At 42.4% G+C, this 12713-nt stretch overlaps 1 protein-coding gene across 1 annotated transcript in view; it reads right to left on the minus strand.

Moving 5' to 3' along the window:
• LOC101849101 overlaps window positions 1–12713 on the minus strand; it is a 25867-nt gene that overhangs the window by 4808 nt on the left and 8346 nt on the right. Inside the window, exons 4-9 of the mRNA XM_035973358.1 lie at window positions 11672–11752; window positions 9865–9925; window positions 6432–6486; window positions 5075–5091; window positions 3653–3733; window positions 1558–1693 (exon numbers count right to left, since the gene is read on the minus strand). Of these exons, the coding sequence (XP_035829251.1) occupies window positions 1558–1693; window positions 3653–3733; window positions 5075–5091; window positions 6432–6486; window positions 9865–9925; window positions 11672–11752 (431 nt within the window). The remainder of the gene's footprint in view (window positions 1–1557; window positions 1694–3652; window positions 3734–5074; window positions 5092–6431; window positions 6487–9864; window positions 9926–11671; window positions 11753–12713) is intronic.

Below are 12713 nucleotides of genomic sequence, written 5' to 3' on the forward strand. Positions count from 1 at the left end.
GACCTTGTACAGCAGACAAGAAAAGCGCCTCGACATTTTCCATCTCAGATGCTGCCGCAAGGTCTTAGTCATTTCGTGGCGTGACAAGGTTACAAATGTAGAAGTATTGGCACAGGCAAACCTCGAGAGCATGACAACTCTCCTGTGTTTAAAAAGATTGAGGTGGCTGGGCCATGTCAAGAGAATGGACGACAACCGAATTCCGAAGCAACTTCTCTATGGAGAACTTGCCCAGGGAAAGAGACCAAGAGGAAGACCAAAATTGAGGTACAAAGACACCTGCAAAAACAGCTTATCTAAGCTTGGAGTAGATGTTAGCATCTGGGAAGAAATAGCTGAGGACAGGAAAACATGGAGGAAAATGATAAAGGAACGAACTATAATGCTTGAGAGCAGCTTATGAAACAACCAGGCTGAGAGGCGCCAACGACGAAAGGAAAACAGGGGAAATACAGAGCTTCGATCTACGTCACAGACATTCAAGCACTGGGACCGAATCTGCGCTTCAAACATAGGAAGAAGCTGCATGAAGACAACCTTGAGACCATCTTAAGCTAAATTGACCGTCTCGTCTGCATAGACGAAAAGAGCCATATCTCACATATCTCACTTACTGTTGAAATATCACAGTACCTACCCACTCACAGTCTCCCTCTTGCAGTCATGATTGTCTGATATGAACAAGATCATTAACATGGCATTCGAAAAAGAACACGGAAGAAACTAAACCACCAAAAAAAGGCCCTCAGCCCTTTTAAATAGACATAATCGTTGTAATTCATAATATTTTATTATTGACCCATCTTAGCAATGAAATACCTTTGCACCTACTCGCTAGCGTTTTCACAGTCAACGATTGTCTGATACGAGTAAGATCAGTAACTTGGCACCCAAATAAAATGACACGGGAACAAAAAGAAAAAAAAACCCACAAAAAGCGCAACACTTGTAAATAGATCTAGATCTAGTCACTGTTATTCCCATTCTCTTATCGTGCCATCTTAGTGTTGAAATATCGCTGTATCTCCTCACTCACATTCCCACTCTTGTAGTTAGTCAACGATTGAATAGTAACATGGCACGCTAAAAAGGGACAAGGAACAGAAAAAACCCGACCTCCGCCCCCCCCCCCTGCACCCCAAAAAACCTCCCTTCCAAAATTCGACAGAGAAAAAGTGACATAGCACCAAAAAACAACCCACTTTCCTCCTCGTCCTCCTCGTCCTCCTCCGCCCTCCCCTCCCCTTTCCCCCTTTCCAAAATAAGACCAATAAAGAAACAAACAAAAATCAAATTTTAAAAACGCACGGCTCGTTTCAAATGGGCCTTAAGAAGGATCCAAACCTTTTGTTTTGTTTTAGTAGAAATTCTACGGCGCTCGCAACTGCATAATAAGGTCATAATATTATTATGAGCGCCAGATAGAAGATTAGAGGTGTTACAAGAGAGCAACAAACATAAAAAAGAAGGAGGGGGAGATAAGGACGATAGATGTTTTATAGGAAACAAAAAAGAAGCAAACCACACCAGAGCACCCGCCATCCACTCACTCCAGACCTTTGAAGGAGCGGTCCAGAGCGATGGAGGGGGAGCGTGTTGGCTTGTCCACGATCTCTGTCACCAGCTGATGGGCGCGCTCCATCGAGAGGCCAAGGGGGATGTTGAGGGAAGACAAGCGGCCTGGAAGCTGTACCTGGAACGTCACGGGGACATCATGTAGACATCAGGGAGACATTATGGTGACATCGTAGGGGTAAAGACATCATGGGAATGTTATGGGATATCATAGGAGGAGAGAGGCCAAGGGGAATGTTGAGGGAGGGCAAGCGGCCTGGAGGCTGCACCTGAAACGTCACGTGGACATCACGGAGACCTCAAGGAGACATTATGGTGACATCGCAAGGTTACTTACTTACTTTTATTTGTTCATCCTCTGTTGCCGTTAAGCGTCGAGGGGAGATGCAGTCTTTAAAATACTTGAGCTTCCTTTGAAAAAAATAGTCTTTTGTTCACTTTTTTTATGCAGGAGAGAAGTGTGGACACTCCAGTTGAGTGTGTTGTCTGTTGTAACACCCAAACACTTATAGTCTGACACTTGCTCGACGTTTTCACTTTTAATTTCGAGTGGCTGCAGGGGCAGTTTCTTTTTTCTAAAGCCAACAACAAGTTCTTTGAACTTTTTTCACACGTAAAAGCAGCGTATCATTTTCACTCCATTCAGAAAAGTTAAGTACAAATTCCGGTAAGCGGTCTCGTTATGTTCAGTCTGACTGAGCCCAACTATGGTGGAATCATCCGCAAATTTGATCAATTTGAAGTCACTGTTGTTTATTTGGCAATCGTCCGTGTATAGTGTGAATAAAACTGGTGGCAGAACACATCCTTGAGGGGCCCCTGTATTTGTTGTCATGTATGTCAATAAGGAATGTTTTAATTTTACATACTGGGATCGGTAGGTAAGAAAATTGCCTATCCATGATATCAAATTGACGTTAACACATGTTTTCTAATTTCTTTATAAGGATAGTTGGCTGGATATCGTTAAATACTAAAGAGAAATCAACATCATGGGGGCATTATTGGGCTCGGTTTTTATCAGAGATGAATGTCAACTTCTGAGGTCCCGCCTCTGAAATAACCTGTGTTGAAAGGGGCGTAAAACCCTGGCACTTACTACAGTCGTTTTATTGCATAGTGTATTATTCGAATCAATATACCTCATTATGTGAGATGTGCTGACAAAATGAGTTACTTCCCACGATCCAAGAAAGGAGATATCGGCTGAAAATCGACACTAGGGTCAGATTTATAGATTTTCAATTTATGTCATTTTGTTCAAGTTTACTGTGTCTTTTACTATTCCATGCTCACAAATTGTACAAACTTCACCTACCAAGTTGATGTATCAATTTCCATAAGGCTGAAATCCGAGAACTAACTCATTTTGTCAGCACACCCCACATATAACTCTAAAGGTGAGTGATAAATTCCTGCAGGTAGTTGAAAGATTTCTTTCATGTAATAATGATGATGATGCATTATTGTCATCTTTATTTTTCTCTTCGCATTGAAGCTGTATTAAAGAAGCATAATATTATAATTTCACTGACATTTATCTCTACATGTGTGTTTACCCTTCCTGTACAGCCAAGAAAAGCTGTCCACTGGGAAAATAAAGCATCTTATCTTTTCTCATCTCATGTTATCTTATCTTATCTCACTAACGTCATCATATCATTTCATTTCATCTCATCTAATCCCATCCCATTACATGCCCTCCCATACCATCCCATCTAATCTCACCTCATCTCATCTTATGTCATTTCATTTCACCTCGTCCCATCTGGTCCCATCTGGTCCCATCTCGTCCCATCTCATCTCATCTCATCTCATCATACCTCAGTTCACCTCGTCCGATTTCGTCCCATTTCGTCCCATCTCATTTCCCCTCATCCCATTTGATCTCATCTCATTTCACCTCATCCCATCTCATCCCATCTCATCTCATCTCACCTCACCTCACCTCGTCCCATCTCATCTCATCTCACTTCACCTCGTCCCATCTCGTCCCATCTCGTCCCATCTCATCCCATCTCATCTCTTCTCACCTCACCTCACCTCATTTCGTCCCATCTCATCTCATCTTACTCACCACTTGAGTCTTCAGGGAGGGCCTCACCACACAGCCCACTGACTTCGGTACTGTGCTCGGCGGCAGGGGTTTGGACTCGTCCTGGTGCAAATGGGGAAATAATAATACACGTAATAAGTAGCATCTGTACAGCGCATGTCCCCACTCGAAAGCAAGCTCTATGCACTTTACACTACATGTGAGGCAGCGTGGTGGAATCAGGCTCTCGTCAATTTTTGAGCATGTAGAGTTATTGGTATCTTTTTAAGGCTTGTTTACTTGTCTTTATTTGGATGAAAAAAATAAAATATCCATTTATTTTGAAAACGAGTCGAGATATTTGCAAAAGAAGGAGATGGGGGTCACCTGTTTTCAGAGGTAAAAATTAGTGAGAAAATGACCGCTAAAGGGTAGTTATTTCCTTAGCTTAAAAGTCCGTGGTAACTGGAAATGTACATTTTCTGTATCTTTAATCAACGTTTTTCAGAAAAGAATCCACACATAAATGAGTTCTTTAATGGGCCTGAAAGGTGTTGAGCCAAAAGACAAAAATTTAATACAAATTCCCAAACCTGAGGAAAAATGCAAGTTTCTTCACTTTGATTATTTTGACGAGAGCCTGATTCCACCACGATACCTCACATTTGGATGAGGGCTGTACAAAGTAATTTGGTCAAGAGAACTGCAACTGCGGGATGGAATCGGCTGTCAATTGTATCAAGAAGAAAGGAAGTAGTAAGAAAGGTTCTGAAAAAAATGGGTATTCCAAATGTAAAGTGCATTGAGCTAATTTTTTTGTGAAATGTGCTATGTAAATGTTGTATATTATTATTATTATTATTATTATTATTATTATTATTATTATTATTATTATTATTATTTTATTATTAGTAGTAGTATTAGTATTATTATTATTTATTTTTTTTTAAATTATTTTTTTTATTAATTTTTTAAAAAATTATTATTATTATTATTATTATTATTATTATGTTATTATTATTATTATTATTATTATTATTATTATTATTATTATTATTATTATTATTATCGATATCGTCAAAAAGTGCACCGGTTTGATAGCTTTTTATCGAAAATGTGCGGTTCTGATAGTTTTCCGTGTGTGCGTGCGTGTGTACCCGAGAGAGACGGAGGGGAGAGTGAGAGAGAGAGAGAGAGAGAGAGAGAGAGAGAGAGAGAGAGAGAAAGAGAGAGAGAGAGAGAGAGAGAGAGAGAGAGAGAGAGAGAGAGAGAGAGAGAGAGCTTTGATACAATGGGGTTTTTTATAGTCAAAGTCATTGTTCTGATGGTATTTACTCTAAGTTTAACTAATCAACTACACAAAAGTACCAATATAACAAACAAATCAAAAATAAAAGAACCCAGAAACCAAACAAAACACATTATAAGCTTGGACGTCGGGACTTTCATCATGAACAGACATACCTCCTTTGTTTCGCTCCCTGTAGAGAAAAGGAACGAACGTGTCAGCGTGGAATCTTATGAAAGAAGACTTTCTGGGAAGAAAACCGTGTAAGCTGTCCTTTTATAGTATAGGCGACAGACTTTCTGGGAAGAAAACCGTGTAAGCTGTCCTTTTATAGTATAGGCAACAGACTTTCTGGGAAGAAAACCGTGTAAGCTGTCCTTTTATAGTATAGGCAACAGACTTTCTGGGAAGAAAACCGTGTAAGCTGTCCTTTTATAGTATAGGCAACAGACGTTCTGGGAAGAAAACCGTGTAAGCTGTCCTTTTATAGTATAGGCAACAGACGTTCTGGGAAGAAAACCGTGTAAGCTGTCCTTTTATTGGCGACGAAACACAACCTACTGACAGAGTGAGCCCACCTTAGGAAGGTAACTGTAAGGGTTATAGTAAGGGCTTGACAACATACAGGATCAAAGACTCACCAGGAGGGACCATCTTAGGAAGGCAATTGTTAAGGTTGTAAAACAGATTTAGCAACATAACTCACAGAGTGAGCCCACCTTAGGAAGGTAACTGGAAGGGTTATAGTAAAGATTTGACAGCGAAACGACTCACCAAGTAACCACATCTCAGGAAGGAAACATGAAATAGTATAGGTTTAACGCCCCTACCAACACTGTTAAGTTATTTAAGAGGCGAAACCCCCGAGTTTTTCGTCCATCTCCGAAAGGACCGAGCCAAGAGGGAAATACATTCGCGTTCAGTGCCTTTCCCAAGGACACAACGTCGGAGCTAGCTAAGGCTCGAACCCCCAAACTCGCAACCTCACGATTACGAGCCCTGTATCCTAACCACTAGGCCACCGACGCCCCCACCTCAGGAAGGCAATTGTAAGGCCGGTCCCAAAGTGACTCTGTAGGTCTGACCTGTAGCTCGCCTAGCTCGCACAGTGCAAATGAACAGGCTAGCATCAATACCTTATAGTAAAGCACCTAAGAATAGTAACTTCTTGCTGATTTTCATGATCTGTGAAGAATTTCAGCCGAAAATAAACACGGAGCGAGGCTGCGTGCGACACATATCCGACATGTTTTTACAACACTGTTGAATAGCACGTCTGACGCGTCGCGCAGCTCAGCTGACAACAGACAGACCATACAGCGACGCAGCTCAGACACACGATAATGTATACGTTCATTTGCACGGTGCGAGCTGGGCAAGCTACAGGTGAGACCAACAGAGCCAATCTGGGACCGGCCTAAGAGTTCTAGTTATAATAATTTATAATAATTGCATTTATATAGCATTTATATTGCATTTATATTGCATTCAGTTCTAGTCAAGATTCGACAACATAAAGGACCAAAGACTCACCCAGTCGCTTCTTGTACCCAGGAGGTGAGAGCTCTACAAGGGCCCGACAGCTGCCCTGAGGGACAAACGAAAAGTGGAGTTGAGGTGAACTGGGGGTGTGGGGGGGGGGGGGTTATCGGGGAAAAAAAAGAGTTTTCTTGCAATTTGAGGGACATAAGTTCATGTTGTCTGCAAGTCATGTAAGCGATGGACGTTTAGAAAATTGTGAGGCAGCGTGGTGGAATCAGGCTCTCGTCAAAGTAATCAAAATGAAAAAACTTGCATTTTTACACAGGTTTGTGAATGTTTTATTTTTTGTTTTATTTTTTTTGGCTCAACATCTTTCATGCCCATTACAGAACTCATTTCTGTGTGGATTTTTCTGGAAAAACGTTGATTAAAGGCACAGAAAATGTAAATTTTCAGTTACCATGGACTCTTAAGCTAAGGAAATAACTAACCTTTGGTGTCCATTTTCTCACTAATTTTACCTCTGAAAACAGGTGACCCCCACCTCTTTCTTTCGTAAATATCTCGACTTGTATTCAAGATAAATGGATACTTTTTTCATCCAAGTAAAGACAAGTGAACAAGCTTTAAGATGATACTAATAACTCTACATGCCCAAAAACTGACGAGAGCCTGATTCCACCACGCTGCCACACAATTAGTCGAATGCAGGGAAAGAGGGAAAGAGTTTGGTAGTTTTTTGTTGGGGGTTTTTTTTTTTCACAATACTTGTTAATGCATTAATTAATGACTCTATGAATTACCCAATGTAAAACCAGGAGCTGCAATAGAAGTAATCCCACCCCCACCCCCATCCCCCAAGGGTAGTGCTACTCACTGAAGGGAGGATATTAACATGTTCTTATGCACAGTAGAATTGTAAATGGTTTAATTTATCAATGTCATGCTCATACTGTGCCGGAACAACGTATGGGGAACTGCTGCTTTTTCTTTCCTTATCCTTCCTATCGTCATTGTCCTCTATTTCCTTTGTATGTGTGTCACTCTCTTGTGAACTTTTATTTCCGGGGTGCCTTGATAGTCGAAGCAGACTTTATGCTGTTGAAGTGAGAGAGGTGAGCAGAGTTATGGCTTGTGTCCACTGCGACGGACTCCAACCGACCCGATCCCGTCCATCTCTCGAAAAGTCGGCAGTTGAAATGGAGCACCGTTTATTTCCTAAGAAATCAGTGAAAAGACAGTTTGACAGGTGTCAACACACAGGACACGACACGCCCCGACAAAAGACGTGTCGGTTGGAAAGCCGCTTGCTGCATTTTGGCCGGGCCCGGTCGTGACTCGTGAGCCATAGCCCCGCCGGAGCTAAAAAGAATTCTAATTTTAAGTGTGGATTAAAATTCTAATGCCATATTCGTAATCAGCGCCTCAAAGGTAGCAAAATCGTCGCGGAAACCACCTGGTTTTAACGCATATTAACAATTTTATCAATCTTCCTTTAAAAACCTATTCATTTCTTATTCCCGCCTTGGGTTCATTGACCTCGACTATTTATAGCCCTGTACCGAGGACACAGCCTTAGGACACAGCCTTAGGACACAGCCTTAGGACACAGCCTTAGGACACAGTGTGCGGAATAATACGGCCAGTAGGCCAACAGTCTAGACATGTCTTGTCCGAACTGGTGGACACACGAGACAGAAACGACCCAAACGATTTTCTTCCCCCTCGGGAAAAGATCGGGCCATGTCCGTCTCAGCGGACACGTGGGGTAAGCCTAATTCCCCGTTTGGACTTCTCTGTTGACATCCACCCCTTGACGCTCACATGACCTTACGCAGTTGCGAGTACCGTAAAACCTTACTTAAACTAAATGATGTTTACTGCAATGAAAACACGTCGTGGCACTGCACAAAAGATATAACACATTTGCATCGGTGGAAAGTAAAAATGATGAAAGATCACAAAAGTTGGCAAAAACGTTATGAACGGTAATAGGGGGTGCCCACTAGCGAGAGCGGATCGGGTCGGATTGTCGGATCGGGTCGGGTTGTCGGGTCGTGTCGTTTTCTGGTGGCTTCAGTGCACACTACAACTCCGCCGCGATTGTACCCGACTACCTGGAAGTTAAAGTAGAGAAACTTTTAACCTCAATGGCTTCCAGGACTCCTTTCCACAGTTCCCTGTTGCAGTGCTGCGGCAGCCTGGAACCCCATAAACATGGTTACTATAGGTGAGGCAACGTGGTGGAATCAGGCTCTCGTCAATTTTTGCGCATGTAGAGTTATTGGTATAATTTTAAAGCTTGTTCACTTGGCTTTATTTGGACGAAAAAAGTATCCATTTATCTTGAATACAAGTTGAGATATTTGCTAAAGAAGGAGGTGGGGGACACCTGTTTTCAGAGGTAACATTAGTGAGAAAATGGAAACCAAAGATTAGTTGTTTCCTTAGCTTAAGAGTCCGAGGTAACTGAACATTTACTTTTTTGTGCCTTTAAACAAATTTTTTCAGAAAAATGAACCCAGAAATGAGTTTTTGAATGGGCATGAAAGGTGTTGAGCCAAAAAACAAAAATTTGATAAAAATTCACAAACCTGAGGAAAAATGAAAGTTTCTTCATTTTCATTATTTTGACGAGAGCCTGATTCCACCACGCTGCCTCACAAGTCACATTGATAACGATCAAAATCGTTCATAATAAGAAGATAGCTCTAGTTCACTTGGTCAAAAAAGTGTCCGCAGAAGTACGTGCATTGGTTCAGATGGTGCTGCAGTCTTTGTTTTGAAGCTCTCTTTCGTTTCTAGAATAGGAATAGTACAGCTTGTTAGTTTCGCTTTTATTGTTTGTTTTTTTTACACAAGTAGAGTAACCCTGTTCGCAAAATCTGCACTTTTCGAAGAGGGCGCCACGTGATTTTGAGTGTCAACATGGACACGTGACTCAGCCTTGTTGTGATTGGCTACAAAACCACCTGATCGCGCGATTCGTGGGCCTGAAAACAAACGCGTTTTTTTTTTTGTAGGTCACCGATCGTGTCGATCAGTTTGTGTCACGATGGCCGCTTTGCGTCCTCAATTTGTCTAGCCCCGACTACCAGATCAACTCGACCCGACCCGACCCGATCGCGTAAGTGGGCACCCCCTATAAAAAGACAACGCAGATAAAGGGGCTCTTAGTTTTAGTTTTAGTAGAGGTTTTACGGCGCTCGCAACTGCATAAGGTCATTTGAGCGCCAGAAGATAAGAGGTGTTACAAGAGAGTAAAAAACATAAAAAAAAGAAGAAGGGGAGATAAGGACGGTAGGTGTTTGACAGGAAAGAAGAAGCAAACCACACCAGAGCACCCGCCAACCACCCACTCTGATGAAACCGTGACTGGCCATGCAAGCCGACGGCGTATAAATCATGCTACGAAAAACACAAGGGGAAAAAAACCCAAAACCTCCAAAAGAAAAATGGTGATCGAAACCCCGAGACAACTTACGTATTTGACGACGTAAACGAAAACGGAGAATTTTGTGCTTGCAGTGACAACTTTGCCAGTTCTGTGGAACGGGAACAGCGGGGGTGGGGGGGGGGTGGGAGAGGGGAGGAGGGGAGTGGGGGAGGGGAGGAGAGAAGCGATTTCTTTTTTAAATCAACAAGCAGAACATTTAGAAAAACTGCAGGGTGTTTGTCCGTGTCTGTCTGTCTGTCTGTCTGTCTGTCTGTCTGTCTGTCTGTCTGTCTGTCTATCAGTCTGTGTTTGTCTGTCTGAGTGTAAGTGGGATAGCGTGTTTGAATGTATAAGAGAGAAAAAGACAAGTGACATATATGCACACAGTGAGTGAGAGAGAGAGAGGGGGGGGGAGACGGGGGAAGAGGGAAGGAAGGAGGAGGTGGGGGGTATGCCTGTGTGGTGGTTTTGGGGTGCTTGTATTTGAAAGGGGGCGGGGATGGGGCATGCATTTAGAGAGAGAGAGAGAGAGAGAGAGAGAGAGAGAGAGAGAGAGAGAGAGAGAGACAGACAGACAGAGAGAGAGAGAAAGAGAGAGAGAGAGAGAGAGAGAGAGAGAGAGAGACAGACAGACAGACAGACAGACAGACAGAGAGACAGAGAGAGAGAGAAAGAGAGAGATACATAGAGTGAGGCAGACAGACAGACAGACAGACAGACTGACAGATATTGAATAATATGTTTAAACAAAACGAGGACAGAAGACAAATGTGGAGGAATACGGAAGGAAGGAAGGAACAATACTCCTGATGACATAACCCAGTGGTTAGACTACCGGACTCGAAATCGTGAGGTTGCGGGTTCGGGGGTTCGAGCCGCGGGCCTGACGTTGTATCCTTGGGAAAGGCACTTTACACGAGTTTTCCTCCCTTCACCCAGGTGGGAATGGGTACCCGGCCATAGACAGCGAAAAAATTGTGTCAGTATGCTAGTGTTTTAGCGCCTATAAAAGGCTGCTTGCACTGTATGCTTCCCGGGAAGCTGAGAATGTTTCTGGGTGTTCTATGGTCTGTTGGGGTAATAATATAGTGTAAAGCGCATAGAACGTGCTTTCGAGTGGGGACATGCGCTATACAAATGCTATTTATTATTTAATATTAATTGTGAAATGTGCTGACAAAATGAGTTACTTCCCACGATCCAAGAAAGGAGATATCGGCTGAAAATCGACACTGGGGTCAGATTTATAGATTTTCAATTGATGTCATTTTGTTCACGTTTACTGTGTCTTTTACTATTCCATGCTCACAAATTTGTACAAACTTCACCTATCAAGTTGATGTATCAATTTCCATAAGGCTGAAATCCGAGAACGAACTCATTTTGTCAGCACAGCCCACATATTATAATAATAATTGGGGACGAAGGATTGTGGGCAGTGAGCACCCCTGCTACTTCCCCGCTCTCCTCCAAGTCCCACTATATTTCTCTCTCTCTCTCTCTCTCTCTCTCTCTCTCTCTCTCTCTCTCTCTCTCTCTCTCTCTCTCTCTCTCTCTCTCTCTCTCTCTCTTCTGGCTCTCTGGCTTCATAAACGGTCAGCGATGCCGACAGCACGCAGGAACCCAACACTCGCCCGGGGGTCCTTAAAAAGTGCTGAAAGTGGGTTACTGAAATGTCCCAGCAGACGGGTTCTAGCACGATAGCTGGCGGGACATCTCAGGAACACAATGGTCCATAGACTAGATTTATCTGGTGGTAGCGGCGTGCATCTCCTTTCTTGGGTCGTGGGAAGTAACTCATTTTGTCAGCACATCTCACATACAATTATTCTAATATACCCGCCCTGTTGCTCACCTGAAATAAGCCAAATAGACGTTGCCCTCCGCCTCCTCCAGCAGTTTGAGCGTCGGGAAGTTCTCCAGGAAGGCAAGGTTACTGGGGGTGGACACACAAGCGACATGTCGGATCGAATCGGATCGACTTAATGCGAGTAATAAAAATCGGTATGCGCTTAACAGGCTAGAACGATGGTCCGCTGCTGGTCTCTAGGAATAGCCAAACGACATGTTTACCTAATGTATTATTACATGCATGCATGTCAATCGTCAAAATAATGAAATCGAACAAATTAATGTCTATTTGTGAGGCAGCGTGGTGGAATCAAGCTCTCGTCAAAATAATCAGTGAAGAAACTTGCCTTTTTCCGCAGGTTTGTGAATTTTTATCCATTTTTTGTTTTTTGGCTCAACACCCTTCATGTCCATTGAAGAACTCATTTCTGTGTGGGTTTTTTTTTTCAGGAAAACGTTGATTAAAGGCACACAAAAATGTAAATTTTCAGTTACAACGGAATCTTCAGCTAAGGAAATTACTGATCTTTGGCGGCCATTTTCTCACTAGTTTTACCTCTGAAAACAGGTGACCCCCACCCCCTTCTTTCGCAAATATCTCGACTTGTATTCAAAAGAAATGGATATTTTTTAAAATCCAAATGTTAACAAGCTTTAAAATGGTATTAATAACCGTACATGCCCAAAAATTGACGAGAGCCTGATTCCACCACGCTGCCTCACATATTAATGTCTAATTTTCCGCCCACTAGGCAATTTTTTTCTTCCAAATTTTCTCTAATTGGGTAAACAATTTCATTTCCATTTAAAAGCACATTTATTTCTGTGTGAATTTTGCTTTTAAAAAAAATAAATCATTGCCCACATTCTTCAGTCACAATTATCTCGATTTGTTCTAGATAGATGGGTATATTTTTTTAAACAACCAAAAGCAAAGCTAAGGAAGAGGTGTCAATATTGTACGAATAACTCCGTGTGCCTTTCTTCATTTTCATGCGAATGTAGTCGTGGATGTGCGTGCGTCTGTGTGTGTGTGTGTGTGTGTG

Source organism: Aplysia californica, unplaced genomic scaffold (assembly GCF_000002075.1).
Source record: "Aplysia californica isolate F4 #8 unplaced genomic scaffold, AplCal3.0 scaffold01160, whole genome shotgun sequence".
Taxonomy (NCBI): domain Eukaryota; kingdom Metazoa; phylum Mollusca; class Gastropoda; order Aplysiida; family Aplysiidae; genus Aplysia; species Aplysia californica.